We start from the raw sequence: 21,255 nt of genomic DNA, 5'->3' as shown, positions 1-21,255 counted from the left end.
AGGTAGAGATCCAGTTGAGTTTTGAAAGATGCACCGAAGGGAAAGAAGATCTCAAAATTTAAGCAGCTTCCCATAACATTTATACAGTTGTAATGTGGTTGTAATGATTGTGAAGAACCACTGTGACCTTGAGTTATGAAATTGACACCAACCATAGGTATAATTACAAGGGAGTTATATTCCATTTTACTTCTTATGCATAGTAACATTATAATACTTAACACTATAGTAATTACAGTAAGAGTGACAAAAACTTTAAAAAGTTAAAGATGTATAAAAAAAAGAAAAGAAAACAATCTCATGCATCACTGAAAAAAGTTAGCAAGGTACCTCTACAAGAATGGGGTTAGGGGAAGGAAAATCTTCATCCACCACTATCCTAACCTCTGCCACACCCACTCCACCCCACCCCTAGTAGCAGAAGCCTATGTTTTGCTGCTTCAAGAAACTCTTCATAAACATCCTACATGTCTATCTACAGGAAAATATTAAATTCTAGAATATCCTTACATTAGACGGTTGTGCAGCTATTACATGACATTTAAGAAGGTTTGGGCCCTGACCAAGTAGTTCAGTTGGTGTAGAGATCCTGATACACCAAGCTTGCTTGTCAGGGCACATAGAAGAATCAACCAATGAATGCATAAATAAGTGGAATAACAAATCTATGTTTCTCTCTCTCTCTCAAATCAATCAATCAAAGGTTTGAATGACATGGGAAATGCTTGTGGTATCATGTTAAGCAAAATACAAGTACAGAAGACCCAAGGGAAATAAGCCAAAATGTTAGTAATGGTTATATCTTTATGGTGGTATTTTGAGTCGCAGAATGATACTTTTTTCTACTTCTTCACATTTTATTGTACTTTTTAGATTTTTATAATGTATGTGTCTTGCTTAGATGAAGAAGGAAATGTTTTAAAATGGGTCAAAAAAGCCATTAAATAAAGTTATTCATTTTTGATGGTTGAAAGCATGTCCAGAGGGAGAAAGAAAGGTGTCAATCAAGCATCGATGAGGCTCTGGAGGCTCTGGTAGAGCTGCGGACAAGCTGGGGTGACCTGTGAGGCTGTTGTACCCTAATGTTGAGGACATGAGGGTGACACACCTCCTCTGTGCTGGCTGGCCTTCAAAGAGTTCTTGATGTGAGGGTTATCAGAGTGAGGAGGAGAATGATTAGAAAGTGACAAAGGGGCATTTTTCTTACTGAAAGTCAGAAGGAGAGAATCCCCACAAGGGTCTGACAGGCTGATAGGTTTGGGAGAGCCCAGAGACAGGGGTAGAAACTAACTTTGTGCAGGAAGTCCAGGCAAACTGGACAAGACAGGTCAACCTGGGTGTGCGTGAGATAAGGTGAGCACACTAGCACCAGAAGCACACTAAGCAGCCCCTATCAAATTTTTGTTTTTCTCTCATAATTAAATGACTCAGAAAATATTTCTGAGTCTCTTCTTTTTAGTTAGAGCTGTGCTTCCTGCTGGATTATTCCAGCTTTAATAATACCACCCCTGTAGCCATTTGTATTTAAGAAGCTAAATATCAGTGGTTTATCTTGCAATTAACAAGGCATAAAGGCTATAATGAAACCTCATGGAAATTAGACCTAAAGTTATATTGCTAAACCACTGGTGTATGAGCACATATGGAGCAAAGGTACATGTAAGCATTATATTTGTTTTGCTCTGTGGCTCACATTCAGCTATAGGTTGTTTGTTCTGATGGGTGGGGATAGGACACAGTTCAAAATGAGATGTGGCTTTCATTTGTCACTTTTACCATGTGCTTATCTCGTTAATTCATGAGTATATTTGTGACTCCTCTGCAAGGCTCTGGATTGACCACCAATGATGCATAGAGAGATGCCTGGCAACAGGGAGTGCATACATTTGTTATTAATATATATAGAAATTAACATTATTGGCTCAGTGTGAGGCTCTATCCTAGGTTTTGTTTCTTAATCCTCACCCAAGAATGTGTTTATTGATTTTAGAGAGATAGGAAGGGAGAGAAAGAGAGGAGGGGAGAGAGAGAGAGAAACATTGATCAGTGGCCTCCCTTACACACCCTGACTTGGAATCAAACCTGCAATATTTTGTTTGGTTTGTTGGAGACAATGCTCCAACCAACTTAGCCATCTGGCCAGAGTCTAGGTGTTTAGTTTCACTTACCCTCACAACAGTCTGACTCACTTTATAAGTAGTGAAACTAAAGGTCTGTGAGGTTAAGTAGCCCATCAAAAGTTTGGGAAGTAGAAAGTCATTAGGTCAAGATTTGGACTAGGTGTCTCTGATTCTTTCTGGTTCTAACTAGATCTCACCTGCCTGCACATTAAAATCACTTGAGAATCAAAAAAACAACAACAACAACAAACCAAAACAAAAACCCTGATGCCATACTCCCAGACCTCAGACATTAAGTTCATTGGTTTGGGATGAGGCCTGAGCAGTGAGAATTCACAAAGCTTCCTGGTGATTCTGTAAGAAGCCAAGGCTGAAAGCCACAGCAACTCAAGCGAGCTGGAGCATTGCTCTTGGGAGAGAGACATGAAATTTGAGGGGGAAAAAAGCAGTGAGGTATAAATTAAGTCTTCATTTTCTGAATAAACATGAGTTAATAATAAAAAGAGCAACCTAGAGGAAAGGCTATAGTCTGAAATGAAAGATCTGCCACTTTGAAACTGCAGAAAATCAAGATAGGAGTTTCATGGGAACATTTTCTAATGAATGGGTACTTCTCCCCAGCCATAATTTATAAAAACCTGTTTGTATTTTGTCAGCTAAGTCGTCTGGAATAGAGGTAACACTAGTAAATCCTTTCTATTTCTTCTCATTTGTTTCAGGAGAAATAAAAACTTACATATGGAATGTCCCTGAAAGGTCTGGTCCAGGGCCATCTGACCCAAATTGTATTCCATGGGTTTACTATTCAACAGTAGACTTTGTGAAGGTAAGGTGGAGAGAGCAAGCGAAATGCTCATAGTAATATGGCTTTGAGTTAGCTACTAAGTCATCACAACTCTGGTGGGTATATATGAAGGGATGGATGTAATGGTTTAGAGCAGGGGTCTTAAACTACAGCCAGGCCCATTTCTTTACATTTTTTATGGTTGAGTTGAGAAGCTGTGAAAGGATCCGTATAACCAACAATGTTAAAAAATATTTACTCTCTGGTGCTTTGCAGAAAATAAAAATTTGTTGGCTCTTACTCTAAAGAGTAGGGGGAAGAACAAATAAAACCCCAATGTTTCAATCTCTAAATTTAGAAATTACAAAGTAGTTTGAAGCAAAGATGTTATATAAATAAATAACCATAAAATAAAAAATATTTTAATATAATTTATACCATGGTTTTTGATGTGTGCAATCCATCCTTTTTAAAGGCATTACCACTGCTCACAGGGCTCAGAAAAAGAAAGCACAGGCCAAGCACAGTAACTGAAACTATAGACCACTGGAATAATAAATAGGCTAACTTTATATAGAAATTAAAGGCAAAGATTCACTATTGTTTGAGTGGGAGATGTATGTGGTAAAACAAATAGTCTTTAATTATATGTCATAAATCAAAGTCCAAACTAACGTCATGCGTGATAGAAAATGTAAGTATTGCCCATTACTTGAAAAGTAAAAATTAAGTTCCACTCAAGATGGAGGCATAGGTAGATACCCTCTGCTTCCTCACACAACCAAAAGGAAGATATCAACCAACCTGAAATCAATAAACATCCAAAATCACCAGAAAATCAAACTGCATAGAAATCCTACAACCAAGGAATTAAAGAAAAAATTAACCAGAACAACCAGACCAGTAAGGCAGCAGACCACACAGCCGACTCAGAAAAACTGAGGCGACACAGAAGCCTTGGGGGCGGAGCTGGCTGCCGAGCTCAGTGGGCTGTGAGGGAGGGACTGACTTAAGGGGAAACTGAGACTCAGAGCTGACTGTGGACCATGGTGGGGGTTGGTGTGGTGGGAGAAACTCCCAGTCTCACACATTGAAAAGTGCTAGAGATGAGTAGGCAGGCTGCACTGTTCCCTCTTTGGCCCCTCCCCGACAAGCAGTGGTGCAGGGCTGTAAGGAGGATTGCCCTGCCAGGGAGAATACCTAAGGCCCCACCCTCTTACAACCTATCAGCTGCACCAAGACAAAGAAATAGGGCCTGAATGAAAGAACACAGCAAAGCCTCAAAAAGAGAACTAAGCAAGGAGGAGGAGATCGGCAACCTATCTGACGGAGAATTTAAAGCCCTGGTAATCAAAATACTCACAGATCTGAGATTGATCTTGGTCGAAAAATAAAAAAACAAATGAAGGATACCCCAAGTGGAATAAAGCAAAATATTCAGGGAACCAATAGTGACAGGAAGGAAACCAGGACTCAAAGCAACAATTTGAAACAAAAGAAAGAAAGAAACATCCATCCAGAAGAAAAGGAAGAAACAAGAATTCAAAAACATGAAGAGAGGCTTAGGAACCTCTGGGACAACTTGAAATGTTCAATATCCAAATTATAGAGGTGCCAGAAGGAGAAGAACTACAGCAAGAAATTGAAAACTTATTTCAACAAATAATGAAGGAAAACTTCCCCAGTCTGGTGAAAGAAATAGACTTCCAGGAAGTCCAGGAAGCCCAGAGAGTCTCCAAGAAGTTGGACCCAGAGAGGAACACACCAAGGCACATCATCATTAAATTACCCAAGACTAAAGATAAGGAGAGAATCTTAAAAGAAGCCAGAGGAAAGAAGACAGTTATCTATAAAGGAGTTCCCATTAGGCCATCAGCTGATTTCTCTAAAGAAACCTTGTAGGCAAGAAGGAGCTGGAAAAAAAGTATTCGAAGTCATGAAAGGCACGGACCTACATCCAAGATTACTCTATCCAGCAAAGCTTTCATTTAAAATGGAAGGGCAGATAAAGTGCTCCCCAGATAAAGTCAAGTTAGAGTTCACCATCACCAAGCCATTATTATATGAAACATTAAAGGGACTTATCTAAGAAATTGAAGAAGATCAAAAACTATGAACAGTCAAATGACAACAAATTCATAATATCAACAAATGAACCTAAAAAATAAGAAAAACAACAAAAACAAAAACTAATCAAACAACTAGAACAGGAGCTGAACCACAGAATGGAGATCACATGTAGGGTTTTCAGTGGGGAGGGGCAGGGGAGGAATGGGGGGAAGGTACAGGGAATAAGAAGCACAATTGGTAAGCATAAAATAGATGGGGAGAAGCCAAAAATGGTATAGGAAACAGAGAAATCAAAGAACTTATATGTATAACCCATGGACATGAACTAAGGAGGGGAATGCTGGAGGATTGGAGGGACAGGTGAAAGGGGGATAAAGGGGGGAAAATAGGAAAAACTGTAATAGCATGATCAATAAAAAATACTTTTAAAAAAGTAAAACCTTCCTATTAAACATTAGATGGCTGCACTAATGTCCTTGAGTTGTACTGGATAGTTCAAGAGTTACAGAGTGACATACAAGACACTTCAAAAAACAATCTTACATTTTGGAATTACGAGAAATGCACTCTTATTTCTTTAATTCTTTGTACATCTCAACAAATATTTATTAAACACATGTGATTGCAAATGACTCCACCAAGTACTATGAGCAATGCAAAAATTCTTGTCTTGAAGGAACTTATAATCTTTGGGGGAAATAGTACAGTACACACTCATTATTGTAACAAAATTCTGAATCTGGTGAGTTCTGGTGAGTTCTGGTGAGTACAGGGAAATGAGAGTCTAGGAAGAGAAAGCATTGTGAGCAAAGCCAAAACTAGGAAAGCAGGTGTGTTTGGGAAACGCTGAGAATCCCATTTAGCCAAATGGGTAATACGAAAGGAAAGCAGTAGAGGAGCTTAAACTAGAGACACTCATTGGGGTAGCACATGAGGGGTTTAGGGACCTGCCCGGTATTTAAACTCTATTCAGTAGACCATGGAGATTCACTGGGGACTTCTAGATATGGGAGTGATGAGATTAATCTGATGGCAGTCAGCCGGAGGGCTGGAGGTGAGGTGAGGTGACCAGAGACCATAGAGGAGCCAACTCTAGTCCAGGGTGAGGAAGTAAGCTCCTACACTAGAAGGGTGGCAGACAGAATGGAAAGGAAGTTGCAGAATGGATGGGCATGGTGAAGGAAAAATAAAAGTAAGATTTGACAGCAAATGAGATGGGACAAAGTTAGGAAGAAAGAGGAATTAAACACCGAAATCAAGTTTTCTGGTCTAAATGACAGGTAATATCACAGCACTGTTAATAGAAATAGAGAATTCAGGAGAAGGAATGGTTTGAGAGAAATAATAAAAGTCCACTTTGGACATGCTTCACAAATTTAATTGTTGCAGGAGGAATATCTAAGTAGGAAGTTGGAAATGTGGGAATTTTCCCCCAAAAGAAAGTTTGGGCTGGACAACTTGGTATGGAGGTTACTGATGGTCCTGTATCATTTGCTACTCACCTGGTTCACTTTTACCCATAAGAAGTGGGATATAAGCATCTGTATATAGCTACAAATACAGACTCACTTGAAAAGCTAACAGAAAAAATAGAAATAAGCATTCATTTATTCACTGAATATCTTTATTGACCACCTTTTATGTACTAAACACAAAACTATCTCTGGAGATGCAGTGAAAAGTGAGGGACACAGCCTCAGCTCTCAAGGAGCTTACGCCATGGGAAATTTTCAGGAATACTCCTAAATTTTCACGAGTATCACCCTGTTTTTTCAAGGCTTCTTAGTACTTAGTTTGTATTCAGTCTTTTTACAATGGCTTTCTTACAAGCACTTAATCTGTGTTATTAAATTATTTAAAGTCTCTTCTAATTCAGTTTTATTTTCTTTCAGGATACATACAGTGGTTTGATGGGTCCTCTGATTATATGCAGAGAAGGAGTGTTGAATGAAAAAGGAAGAAGAAGTGATGTTGATTATGAATTTGCTCTCTTGTTTTTGGTATTTAATGAGAATGAATCTTGGTATCTGGATGACAATATTAAGAAGTATCTCAATAAAGATCCACGAGATTTTAAGCACACGGATGATTTTGAGGAGAGCAACAGAATGCATGGTATATCATGCATGTGATTTCTCAAAAGAAAACCTTATGAGATATGCTCATAGAAGTTCCTTTAACTGTAGGAGGTCCCCAGCTCATAGGCACCTGGACTGAAACAAGTCCTCTGTAACTGCCAGCAAGGTCCAGCCATGCTGTGGACCAGCTGTTTTAGGGAGTTCTGCCTTTGAATGCTGAGATCTCTAAATTATAAGGCTGTGAAGTAATCCTTTAAAGATGAATCATCACTTACTGGTATATTTCTACAGAAATATATCATAACTTCTAACTGATCAAATTTAAGTGCCTGATTTAACTGTTTGTAGGACATAAAATACCATCACCAAATTTCTGTTTTAATGTGTCTATGTTATTTAATTCTATGTAATTTAAGGTAGTTTTTTAAAGTGGGGGTAATATGTTTAATTTGACACATATGCACTCTCTCACCAAGATCTACATTTGACCAAAAGTGTAATGAAAGGTAGGCTTAGCCCAAGGTCACAAAGCTGGTTAATTGCTAACATAAATCAGAATTAGCCTGATCTCTGATTCAGCTACTCTTTCCCCTACCAACTTTGCTTCCCTCTCCTAAGGTTTCTTAGAATGCTGTTTTTAATTAATGTAACTCCTTTGGTCATGTCATGATGCACAGAATAAAAACTTAATAGAAAGCAAAGGGGGAAGAGTGTCCCATCACGTCAACACCAGTTGAGCCAGTGTTGCTCACTGTGAGATCTGGGCTCTGCTGGTGTGAAGTTTGGGAGAGTCAGCCAGGCGTAGAAACTTGCCCCAACATAGTCCTCAGAAAGTGACGCATTTAGGACATAGCTTCTAATTGGTTCAGTTATGATATAAATGAACTTGCCTCTTTATGCTTTAGTCCACTCAATTGTAGAATGGTATAAATCTAGCTACCTCACAAATGAGGCTGTAATGTACTCCATAAAAAGAATATACTGAATAAACATATAAACAGCACACATTGCTACCCAAGATATAGCTTCCAAAAACAAACCATTTCTCTTTCCATCTCTCTTTGTTTAAGGATTTCTTAATAATCTGAACTTTAGGTCTAGAATATGAGGACATTGGTAAGTGCAAATGAGATTGTTCCATTATCATCAGGCAGATGAGAATTCTGGTGACTTAAAGATCTTCTTGAACCAGATTAATAATGAACATCATGTCACTAATCAAAAACTATTTTCTTTTCACCATCTTAGCTATTAATGGAAAGATTTTTGGGAATCTCCATGGCCTCATCATGAATGAAGATACAATGACAAACTGGTATTTGTTAGGAATAGGAAGTGAAGTGGATATACATACCATCCATTATCATGCTGAGAGCTTTCTTTTCAAAGTAAGTGTAAGGAAAATGCTTTGGGGGAGACATTTTGAAAGAAGAAATTAAATGCATTTCCTCTGTGAAGTAAAGTTATTTAGCAATGAGGCTTGTGTGAGGGTGATGGATATTAGAGAATGGAACAGAATAATGTGATTATATCCTTCCCCTGGAGGAAATTTCTTAATATGAACATATATGTTATTGTACTTGAAAACAAACAAACAAACAAACAACAAAAAAAACCTCTCCAAGCTTCAGGTGAGATTTTTCTCATCACTTACATGAGAATAATTCTGCCCACTGCGGATTATGCTGTCCATATCATATGTGAAAGCACCCATAGTATTTTGTCTTCTTTCCTTATCCTTCCTTTTTTCTTTCTCTTTTCTTTCCCCATTTCTTTTCTACATGATTAGCCAAAAGAATAACCCTATGTAGTAAAAGCTATTTTGAGCTTTGGCTTAGGCCCAAAAACTTTATCTTGACTCTTACCCTGGGTCATATGTGGGCTTCTGCCTCTCTAGCATGTATACCACATGGTTGGTTTCAGCTGTACAGATCACATGGGGAGCTGTAGAAAGAACAAATCTCTAGGCCCTACTCCATGCCACTGAATCAAATCTCCAGGAATAAGGGCCAAATAGTCTATCACCTCATGTGCTCCACTTAGTCTACAGGAAAGTAGAATAGAGAAGAATAATCACATCTCATCTGTGGAGAAAACCCACATTAATCCTTTTCTAGTTACACAGGAATAAACAATAATTTTAAACAAACATTTAATATTCTCTCCCCTCTGTATAGTTCTTCAACATAGTTTATGGCACCAAGTATTAGCCTACAATGATTATAGTTTTATGTATTAAATGGCTATGCTCATTTTCAGAACTTGGCTTTTTTAATTTTATTTTTCACTTACAATTTAATTCAATATTACTTTGTATTAGTTTCAGGTGTACAGCATAGTAATTAGACAATCATATACTTTACAGAGTGGTCCCCCAATATTTCAAGTACCCACCTAGCACCGTACAAAGTTATTACAATATTATTGACTGTATTTCCTATGCCATATTTTACATCCTCATGACTATTTTATAACTACCAATTTGTAGTTCTTAATCTCTTCACCTTTTTCATCCAGTTCCCAAATACCCCTCCCCTCTAGCAACCATCATTGTAGAATTTGACTTCTTAAACTCAAGTTTTAAAAATCATATCAAAATTTTACATGCATATATAAAATTATTTTACATACAAATTGTGTTAAGGTATAATTTAGATTGGGTAAAATTGACCTGCTTTAGTACATAGCTCTGTTTTTAAAAACACACCCAGTGGTATAACCAATGCTAATCAAAATACAGAACAGCTCCACCACCACCTAAAAAGTCCCTATTGCACCCTCCAGAGTCAGCCATTTCCCCATGCTTAACCCTGGCAAACATGAGTCTACTTTCTATATCTATAGCTTTGCCTTTTCTAAATGTCATATAAATGGAATCATACAGTCTATAGAATTTTAAATCTGACTTATTTCATTTAGTATAGGCATTTGAATTGCATCCATTTTGTTTGTGTGTTAATAGTTTTGTTTTTTTTTTGTTTGAGTACTGAGTAGTATTCCATTGTATGAATATGTTACAGTTTGTTTATTCATTCCTTTGTTGACAAACATTTGGGTTATTTCAAATTTTTTATTATTACAAATAAAATCAGTATAAATATTTAAGTACATGTTTTTTTGTGAATATATGTTTTCCTTTTCCTTGGGAAAATACTAAGGAATTGGATTGCTAGGTCATTTGGTAAGTGTATGTTTAACTTGACAAGGAATTGCCAAACTGCTTTATTTTCTGCAGAGGCAGTACCATTTTTCATTCCCACCAGAAATGTATAATAATGACATTTATTACACATCCAAATCAGCACTTGGTATCTTCCATTTTTATTTAATTTTTTCTTTGCTATTCCATTAAATGTGTAGTGGTATCTCACTATTTTTTAATATATTTTATTGATTATGCTATGACAGTTGTCCCTTTTTTTTCTCCCCTATATTGCCCTCTGCCCTACCAACCACACTCAAGCAGGCATTCCTGCTGCTGGACACTGTATATATCTGTCCTTTCTTGAATGCCACTGGTTGACTACTTTAGCGTGACAGTAAGTCTTAAAATCAGGTGATGATTGTTTTAGCTATTCCAGATTTTTGCCTTCCCATACAAATTTTAAAGATAGCTTCAAATTAATATAAAGTAATATTGAATTTCAACTGTAACTGAAAAAGAAAAATAAAAAAAGAAATATTGTGCTGATTTCTATTTTAAAAATCCTGCTGGGATTTTGATTAGTATTGCATTAAATCTATACATTGGTTGGGGAAGAATAGCTATCTTAATACTGAGTCTTTCAATCCATGAATGTGGTATATCTATTTGTTTAGATCTTATTTGATTTCTCCCATCAGTCTTATGTAGTTTTCAGCATACAAATCTTGCACATATTTTTTTCAGAATATCACTAATACTTGGATTTTGGTGATAGTATAAGTGGTATTGTTTTATTTCAATTTCTAATTTTTCATTGCCAATGTGTAGAAATGCAATTGACTTTTGTATAATACACCTTGTATCCTGCAACTTTTCTAAACTAGTTCTAGTAGCTATTTGTAGATTTTGGGGAGATGGTTTCCTACATAGACAATCATGTTATCTGTGACTAGAGACAGTCTTATTTATTTTCAATCTGTATACCTTTTGTTTCTTTTCTTGCCTTATTGCACTGGCTAGAAGCTCTACTATAATGTTGAATATGAATAGTGAAGGTGGATAACTTTTACTTTTTAAAATTTTTTTAAAGATTTTATTTATTTATTTTTAGAGAGGAAGTGAGGGAGAGAAACATCAGTGTGTGGTTGCCTCTCATGCACCCCCAACTGGGGACCTGGCCCACAACCCAGACATGTGCCTTGAATCAAACTGGGAATCAAACCTGCAACCCTTTGGTTCACAGGCCGGTGCTCAATTTATTGAGTCAAACCAGCCAAGGCTGACTTATTTTTAATGTTAGGGGAAAAGCAGTCAAGTCAGTCATTCACCACTGAATATAAAGATGGCTGTAGATCCTTCTATTCTTAGTTTGTTGAGAGTTGTTTTTTTTTTTATCATGAACTGATGTTAAACCCTGTCAAATGCTTTCTCTGAATCTATTGAGATGATCACATTTTTCATTTTTAGTCTATTGATTACTTTCTTTATTATATAGGTAAATTACATTGACTAATTTTCAAATGTTGAACCCATTTTCATTCCCAGGATAAACTTTAATTTGTCATAATGCAATATCCTTTTCTTATATTTCTGGACTCAATCTACTAGTGTTTTTAAGCACTTTTACATATATGTTTATGAAGAACACTGGTAGAAGCTTTCTTGTTTTGTAAGTTTTTTGGCTGGTTTTGGTATTAGGGTAATCCTGTCCTCATAATATGAGTTTAAAGTGTTCTCTCATCTTCTATTTTCTGGGAGTTTGTTTAGAATTGGTATTACTTCTTCTCTAAATGTTTGATAAAATTTGCCAATAAAGACCTATAGACATGGAGCTCATTTGATAGAAGGTCTTATTATACTTTCAGATTTTTTAATAGATAACCTGAATAGTGATACCAGTTTTCACCTTAAGAAATTGTCCATACCATCTAAGTTATATAATTTATAAACAGTTGTTCATAACATCCCTTTATTATCCTTTGTAATGTCTATAAGATCTCAGTGTTGTCCCCTCTTTCATTCCTGATATTTGCAATTTGTGTCTTTCTTTTTTCCCTCCTTGGTCAGTTTGTCTAGAGGTTTCTATTAGTTATCTATTGCTAGCTAACAAATGGTTCCAAAACTTAATGTCCTAAAAACAATAAACACTTATTATCACAGTTTCTCTGGGTCAGTAATTGGGAAATAGTTTGGCTAGTTGGTTCCAACTTAGCATCTTTCATGAGGCTGTGATAAGATGTCAGCCGGCCCTGCAGTCATCGGGTTTGACTGGGGCTAGACAATCCACTTTTGAGCTCACTCGCAGGGCTGTTGACCGGAGGCTTCAGCTCCTCATCATGTGGGTATGGCATGGCAGTTGGCTTCCCCCAGAATCAGGAATCTAAGAGGAGAAAGCAAGAGAGAGGGTATAAGACAGAAGCCTATTATTTATTTATTTATTTATTTTACTGTTGTTCAGTTACAGTTGTCCCACTTTTTCCTCCATTGATCTCCCCTGCCCTGCCCACCCACCCCCACCCCTACTCCCACAGTCAATCCCCAACCCTGGTGTCCATGCCCATGAGTCCTTTATTCATGTTCCTTGACTTGACCCTTCCCCTTCTTTCCTTCCCCACTCCCCTCTGGTTACTGTCAGTTTGTTCTTTATTTCCAATTCTCTGGTTCTATTTAGCTCTCTTGTTTGTTTTGTTGATTAGGTTCCACTTATAGGTGAGATCACATGGTATTTGTCTTTCACCTACTGGCTTATTTCATTTAACCTAATGCTGTCCAATTCTATACATGCAGTCACAAAGGGTAGAAGCTCCTTCTTTCTTTCTGCTGCATAGTATTCCATTGTATAAATATACCACAGTGTTTAGATCCACTCATTTACTGATGGGCACTTAGGCTGTTTCCAGCACTTGAAGCCTGTCTTTATTACCAAAACTGTCTTTTATAACCTACTCTTGGAAGTAGAATGCCATCACTCCTAAAATGTACTATTGGTCTCATAGACCAACTCTCATGTAGTTTAGGAGAGGACTACAAAAGTTATGACTACTAGGAAGTGGGAATCAGTGGGGGCCATTGTCGAGACTGGCTACCACAAGTTTATCAATGTTATCGATCTGTTCAAAAAAAAACAGTCTTGGGTTTCTTTGATTAATCTTGTAATATATTTCTATTCTTGATTTTATTGATTTCTGCTCTTTACTATTTCCTTCTTTCTGCAGATAGATAAATCTTACCGAGAAGATGTGTACGATCTCTTTCCTGGGACCTTCCAAACTGTTGAACTATTTGCAGATCACCCAGGGACATGGCTGTTACACTGTCACGTATCTGATCACATCCATGCAGGCATGGAAACCACCTACACAGTCCTTCGGAACACAGGTATAGTGCTGTCTGCCAGCGATGCCAGGTGATGGCACTAGGTTTCCCGTAGACCCTGCAAACAAGAGACATGAGACTCCCGAGTCAACCAAGTCAACCAAGAGAGACATACATGTAAACTGTAATCATAACAGAACATGAAACAAGACAAAATAGAGTACAGGGCAGAGGGTTCAGTGGCAGCAGTAGGAAGCTGATGGTTCACAGTTTGGGGGCAGAGCCAGGATTCCAGAGAGGTCATAGTGCTTCACATGGATCCTAAAGGTTGAGTAGAAGTTTGAAAGGTGATTGGAGTAGGAACATTCCCGCATGTATACTGGAATGAAGGGCAGCACAGTGAGAATCCAAGGAAGACTTACACCTTATGGATACTGACAACATAAAGTCTTTGCTGGCAACATGAAGCAGCTCTTGAAACAACTCATGCCACAGAAAGAATCTACTTCTATTGTTTATAAAACAGTTAACTTGTCTTCTTTGTCCAGACAACAGGACTCCTTATTCCACCAAGACTCCTTCTGGAGGAGCATCCCACCCAGCCACCGAGCCCTCCGATGGTAATGACCCCCTCCCTGAACCCTTCATGTGAATCAACAGTGTTCACCCACCAGGTAAAGGCAGAGGCATGACACCTCACTTTTCTTTTTCACAGAAGAACGTGTCAAGGAGCAACTCTATTTCTTTGGCAAGAACCTGGGTCCTAGAGGAGCTAAAGCAGCCTTGGTCATCCTTTTCATCATGGGGCTCCTCTTCCTGATCATCACAGTGATTCTGTCCCTCAGACTGCGCTCTGCAAGGAACCAGGTGGCATACCGGGCAGTCCAGTCCTGTGCGCTCCCCACGGATGCTCTGTGAACTAGCTGGTCTTGCTCTGCAGGGAACCTGGACAAGGCATTGTTCACCAAGGAAGGCTGATGCTGTATCTTAGGTCAGGCTCTGATCCTCAGGACACAGTCAAAGCGTTTGCTTTTACTTACTTATTTTTAAATAGGCTGTGAAGCATCCTTTGGTGTAAAATACAAAAAGAGGAGAATGAGTGTGACTGATAGAACAGTCTCAGTCTGTTCCTGGAATGAATTTGCTCAACTGCAGAGACCCTTTGAAAGATATCTTTATTTTCCATTTTACATAGTTCTTAGATTAGACAGAGAGTGCTTCCTTAGCTAACCCTCAAACTTTTTAGATGAACAACTTTGGAAAGAGGTAGGCTGCTTCAGACATCTAACAAGAAAAGTGCTGATTTTTCAATCCTGTTACTTAAGGTGCTTCCCTTAGCTGTTCTGGGGGAAAGAACTTTCTCGTGAATTCATGGAAATGTCTACGTCAGTATCTGCTGATAGAATCTGACCAAATGAATATGTTAGAAGCTTTAGCCAGCAGACCTGGCCTTTTCCACTTTAATATAAATAACCTGTACACTATTCGTTACAAAAGGCAAAGTTATAAGCATTTAAAAAATATTGCTGCTGTTTTTATGCTAAATGGTAGAGATACTTGAACAGTTATGACTCACTTCATGTTATTTGTTCATACAATATGTTTCTGTGGCAACATCTGTATTTTCAAGAATCAACTAGAGAACTGGTTTCTGTTTTTCAGAACGTGGAGGGCTGGAATCTGTGAAACAGCCGGTTAGGTTCCCCACTGTGAGTCAGAGACTCCCTGACAGTTTCGTGGGACCTTCTAAGATGGAGGCAAACTGCAGGAGGCAAGTCTGGGCTTGAGTCTTGAGTCTGATTTTTTATTTACCTCAGCAGTCTTTCCAAGTCTCCATCTTCTAGAAAATAAAAACAGTCTCATCATGCAAGAAACATCAGGAAGAATTCAGCAGTGTAGCTGACTAGTTGAGAGGAGAAGAGAATCACAAAATCCTAGATTCCATGCCTCTTAAAGACAAGGCCTGTGTTGGAGGAGAAAAGAAAAGGAAAGGAAAAGCTCGAAAAAGAGAGTCCCCATAGCAATTTTTACACCATTAAAGCAGCTTTCAAAACAAGTATTATAGTTTTCAAGCAATCCATTCTCTCTCTTTGCATGCATAAATGTTAGGTATAAGATTGATAAAAGCAATATTGTTTATTACTAGACTGAGACATTGCCCTTCACTCAGGGCAAGCTGCCCTGTAATGCCAATGCCAATGCCGGATGAGTGAGCATAGTACAACTGCCTTGGCCATGGGTCATTTGGATGTCCAGATGAATGAGCAGGACCTAATAAATACTCCGGTGGAGGGACCTTTCATACTTTCTCATCTGCTTCTTGGTGAAGGGAAACATGTAATTTGATAAAAACTAGTTTAACAGAAAACAGGATTCGAATGCTAATAGTTATGTCCATAGTTTGGTTGAATGTCCAGGCAAACAGGATCCCCAAAGGATTCTGAATCCTACCCTGTGATTTTGTGATAATGTGATTTTGCAGTAGGCGCTCTACAGTCTTCATTCCTGCGTGGGCTGTATAATTTCACGATAATAGTTATGAGAAATGCTTTATTTATAACTCACGCCACAAACTATTTCATTGTAAGGTTTTTCCCTTTTCCCTTAGTTTATTTTTTAATGAACACAAAACCACAAAGTAGTTTGATTATACCATTTCTCTTTGTAATAAAGTTTCATATAAGATGGCTATTTGCATTTTTTTAATTTAACTAAAAATTGCCTGTCATTAATGTGGGGTGGGAAGTTGGTTAAAGAAGAATATATTTTAGATATTTAGCAACTATCTTATTTATACTTGCTAAGGGAAACAAAACAAAATAATATATCTCCACAAATAATATGACTCTCCTCAAACATTGTTTCCTCAAACATTCCCCACTTCTTCATTCTCAGCCTCACTCATTTGAAAAATCAACCACATTGCACACATCTCTTTCTCCTGTTACAGTAGAAGAAGTGTTTCTGCTACTAGCAGGGCCAGCTTCTCATTGGGCTCTGGACCTTATCATTCCTTCTTGCTTTCACAAGGACTTCACTTCCTCACTTAATCAGGTTTTCCTCCTGCATGGAGTCCCAGCAAACAGGGTCTCCAAAAGATTCTGAATCCCACCCTGTGGGATTCCCACACCTTCACTTATCAGGTTTTCCTCCTGCATTGAGTCATCATCAATATCCACCATTAAAAAATAGGAAGCAATAAAAAAAGCCATTGTCCTAAACTCCATAACCCTCTCCAACCCAGATTCTCTGTTCCCTGGGTAGCAGAATTTAAAGCACTGCCCACCTTGCACCTTGCACCACCTTACCCCATGCATTCCTCAACCCATTCCAATGGCTTCCAATCCAGTGTGCCCTGTCCCCCTCATGCCAATCTGCTGTTAAAATCAATGTCCATCATATCATTCCCCCCAGCTCCTTCCCCATTTTTATCTTATTTATCCCTTCAACAACTGTTGGGGTCCCCTTCCCTCTAAACATCCTCTAGTTTCTTGGTTCTGCAACACAACCCCCTGCCATCCTTCCAATGTCCTCAACTGCTATCTCACCTCCATCTCTTTTGCTGGTTACTTCTCCTTTTACTGACTTAAATGTTAGCATGACTCATGGTCCGACACTGGGACCTTTTCTCTCTTTTACTGTCTAGGGTGGACTGAATAACATCCCCAAAGATTTTATGTTCTAGTCCTCACACCTGTGAATGTTATTGGCCAAAAAGTTCATTTGTTTTTTTCCATTAGATGGTTCTAGCAGCACTTAGTTTTAACTTCATTCAAAACTATTTTGTTAGATTGTATTGTGACAGCTGTCATATCAGTGTGCTTTTGAACAAAACTTAACAAAATTGGTGGATTTTGGTATAGCCATTTTAATATTGAAGATGGAAGAAAATATGCAACATTTTTGTCATATTATGCTTTATCATTTCAAGAAAGGTAAAACCGCAACTGAAATGCAAAAAATGATTTGTGCAGTGTGTGGAGAAGGTGCTGTGACTAATTGAATGTGTCACAAATGGTTTGTGAAGTTTTGTACTGGAGATTTCTCACTGGACATTGCTCCATGATCAGGTAAACCAGTTGAAGGTGATAGTGATCAAATCTAGACATGAATTGACAGCAGTCAATGTTATATCACATGGGAGATAAAAGACATACTTAAAATATCCAAATCAATAAAGCTATTGATGAAAATGAAAATGTGCCTTATTTTATGGAAAAAAACTAAATAGGCTTTTTGGCCCACCCAATACTTATGGCAAAAAGGACTTGCAGGTATAATTAAGTTAAAGATCTTAATATGAAGAGTTGATACTGAATTACCCAAATTGGCCATAAACGTAATCACAAGTGTTCTTCTCAAAGAGAGGCAGAGAGACATTTGACTACATAGGAGGGCAATGTGATAACTGAGGCAAGATTCTACGTTGCTGTTTTGGGATATAGAGGAAGGGGCCACAAGCCAAAGAATGTTGCTTTAAAAGGTGGAAAAGCAAGGGAACAGCTTCTTCACCAAAGCCTAGGGAAGGAGTATGGCCCACTGACATCCTGATTTTATTCCAGTGAAACTCATTTCAGACTTCCAGAACTCAGAGAGAATAAATGTGTGCCAGCAAACTGTGCTAATTTGTTCCAGCCCTCTCTACAGGTTATGTCATGGATCTGAATATATTATGCTAATAATGTCAAAATATGTTTCTCATTAGGCTGTGGACCATAAACTCTGCTCAGGCAGGATCACTCTGAGCAGCACTCTGAGCAGCTTCTCTACCGTCAGTCTTGCTCCTTGCACCCAGTCCACACAGCTGCAGCAGTGTTCTTCCAAATCTGATCACATCACTTTCTGGTGACCACCCTTTAATATCTTTCCATTTCATTTCTTTTTTCTTTTCTACAAAATCTCAAAACAGCCCCAGTATTACTGAGAATAGGAATACTAATATAAACAAAACAAGAAAAATGCACAAACACTGGTCGACCATTTCTTAGCATGTTTATCTCATCATTAATTAAGTCAATAGTCTCCTCACTGATCATTCCTTTTCTCTACTATCTACAGTCTGTTTCTAATCCACCTGCCTACTCATTCTGGGCAGCCCCCATCCATCTAATGCATTTTAGAATCATGAATTTTCCTCAGGGGTGGACACCTACAACACTGCAGAAAAATCCTGGGCTTCAGAGTTAATAACCCTGTTTTGGATCCTGGCTTTGTTCTTATCAAAATTTTCATTTCATTTTTAATAGTAATTGAACTCATTACCCTGGTCTAGAAGTCCCATTCTATCTGGTCCATGCCTACTTCTCCAGCTCCTCTCCAGCTTTTATCAGTTCCTGTGCCCTGCTTGTTCTTTCTTGCCTCAAGGCCTTTGCATGTTCTGCTTCTTATGCCAGGAATGCTCTTCCTCTCCAACACCCTCACACCCTCTCCTACTCTCTGTAGGAAAGACAAAAAGTCTTTCCTTCCTATAGAAGCTCAGCTCTGAGCTTCCCAGACTGCGTTCTCTGAAATGGGTCCCTCTTCCTGTTGTTGCCCATCTCCATTGTTTTCCTCTGTGGCACTTACCACACAACATAACCACTGTATTGGTCTGTTAGTTTCACTGTTGTCTGCCTCTTTCTCTAGAATGTAGGCTCCACGGAAGAAGGACCCCTGACTGTTTTGCTCACTGCAACATCCCCAGCACAGACCATAGTATAGATACATAACAGTTGCTCAGCAAATATTACTTGAATGAGTAAATGAAGAAATGTATAAACAGAACAGACATTGTAGTGGGCTCAACTATTCTGACATGGACTATTTTGGCTGCCAAGGATCTCATATTTGAGTGCCAAAAGTCAAAGTTCTCAAACAGACAAAACTGTTCTGGAACAGGACATTTAAGGTTCGCAGCTGCTGTGGCCTCCTTCTAGCAAACGACACTGGGGCAAAGGGTGTGGGCAGGGGGCACTATTTAATCCCCAAATGTACTCACCATGATTTTTAAAAAACAACATCAAAAACAAGGAAAGTCTAAGAAACTGTCACAGCCAAGAGTTGGTAAGGAGACTGTCGACAAAAGAACATCCAGCCCAAGAAAAGGTCTTATAAAGTCTTATAAGAGTTTATTTGAGCCAAAGTGAGGACAGTTGCTGGGAAGCAAATTTTCAACAAATTAAGAAAATGCTCCTAAGAATGTCAGATTTATATGTTATTTTTAATTGCTTTTTATTTTACTTTTTAATATATTATTTTAAAATTTCACTTACAGTTGTCATACAGCATTATATTAGTTTTAGGGGTACAACATAGTGTTTAGATGTTCATGTAACTTACAGCTAATTTTATACTGGGGTGTCAAACTCATTTTCACCCAGGGCTACATCTGCCTTGCATTGCCTTCAAAGGGCCAAATGTAATTTCAACTCCTTAACAGTCAAGGAGTAGTTACATTTATACAGTCCTAAAATTATTTCAGCCCTTTGAAGGCAACCATGATGCTGATGTGGCCTCTGGTGAAAATGAGTCTGACATCCCCATTTTATACACTAGAATCAAAGGAGAAGATGTAAGCAGGGCTACATGAAATCCACTGGTGGTAGATTAGGAGGTGGGAGAAAGCAAAGCAGGGAAATGCTGAGATTGGATAAAAAGTAAAGCAGAGACATGTACTTCTTTTACATTGGTGGGTGAGAGACAGTTGCCATTTATAGCACAGAGATGGTATTTGGGCAAAAGATCACAATGAGGGGTTCTGCAGTCTCTTGCTCTGGTGGGAGACTGGCCTTTGGAGTCTGGAAAAAAAAGATAACTCTGACATTCTAAAGGCATGTTATCTTAGATGCAAAATAGATAGGCTCACTTAAAGATTGACCTTTATGGAGGAAGATGCAGCCTAGGAAGTGACTACCTGCTGTGACTTGCTTTTAGTTAGGAATTTTTATGTTCTGATCATCCTATATGGTTACTCCAGTCTCTGAGTTTATAAAGCCCACTATTCAGGCCTCCCCTGAGCTTGTGGGGTTTAATATGTAGCCCCTGTTTTGTCCACACAACCAAACATAATGTGGTATACTGGATGAAATCTTAGAGCATAGAAAGGATACGAGGTAAAAATTAAGGAAACCTGAATACAGTAGACGTTAATTAATATTAATGTATCAATATCGGTTCACTCGTTGTGACAAATTACCATACTAACATAAGATGGCAATAGTAGGGGAGACTGAGTGCAGGAGTGGGAATATATAAGAACTCTCTGTACTCCCTGCTCAATTTTCCTGTAAATCTAAATTGACTCTAAAAATTACAGTCTATTTTTAAAAAGCAATGTCACATACACTCTTGTGTGACACCTTAAACTCCTGAGGTCGGCAACGACAGCTATCAGATGCTAAGCGCTCATTGTGTGGCAGGCACTGTTCCATGTGTTGGCACGTGCAGTCCTCAGAACAGCCCGATGAGGTAGGCAGTATTATCATTATTTGGTAAATGAGGAAACTGAGGCTTAGAAATATCCAGAAGCATATCCGTGCTCACACAGCAAGCAAGTAACAAATCCAGGAATTGAAGCTGCTTTCTCTTTTTTCTCCCAAAGAACCATGGCACATGTCAGATTGTTTGATCTGATTTTTATTGTTGGAAAAATAGCTCCCTGAACTATCACTTTTTTTGTGCCATTCATCTCTGCCTTCAAAGGCAAGGCAAGGCACAGGTTTGGGCTCTCATGGCTTCTCATGTGCAAAATTTCAACAGCCTCTT

The 21,255-nt window shown here is 38.4% G+C and overlaps 1 protein-coding gene and 1 long non-coding RNA gene across 2 annotated transcripts in view; one reads left to right on the top strand and one right to left on the bottom strand.

The window, feature by feature from the left end:
* HEPHL1 (hephaestin like 1) overlaps positions 1-16,089 on the top strand; it is a 65,583-nt gene extending 49,494 nt beyond the window's left edge. The window contains exons 15-20 of the mRNA XM_045818040.1: positions 2,840-2,946; positions 6,867-7,089; positions 8,301-8,440; positions 13,413-13,575; positions 14,061-14,132; positions 14,228-16,089. Coding sequence (XP_045673996.1) covers positions 2,840-2,946; positions 6,867-7,089; positions 8,301-8,440; positions 13,413-13,575; positions 14,061-14,132; positions 14,228-14,430 — 908 coding nt within the window. The 3' untranslated portion in view covers positions 14,431-16,089. The remainder of the gene's footprint in view (positions 1-2,839; positions 2,947-6,866; positions 7,090-8,300; positions 8,441-13,412; positions 13,576-14,060; positions 14,133-14,227) is intronic.
* LOC123805453 lies at positions 10,117-14,320 on the bottom strand. The gene is made up of 3 exons (XR_006783311.1): positions 14,184-14,320; positions 13,428-13,630; positions 10,117-12,577 (listed from the first exon to the last, which is right to left on the bottom strand). It is a non-coding gene; the product is annotated as an uncharacterized LOC123805453 (long non-coding RNA).
* Positions 16,090-21,255: the final 5,166 nt, after the last annotated feature.

This window comes from Phyllostomus hastatus, unplaced genomic scaffold (genome assembly GCF_019186645.2).
Source record: "Phyllostomus hastatus isolate PE091 unplaced genomic scaffold, TTU_PhHast_1.1 phas_scaffold_317, whole genome shotgun sequence".
Lineage (NCBI taxonomy): Eukaryota > Metazoa > Chordata > Mammalia > Chiroptera > Phyllostomidae > Phyllostomus > Phyllostomus hastatus.
This window is presented reverse-complemented; position numbering and strand designations above follow the sequence as displayed.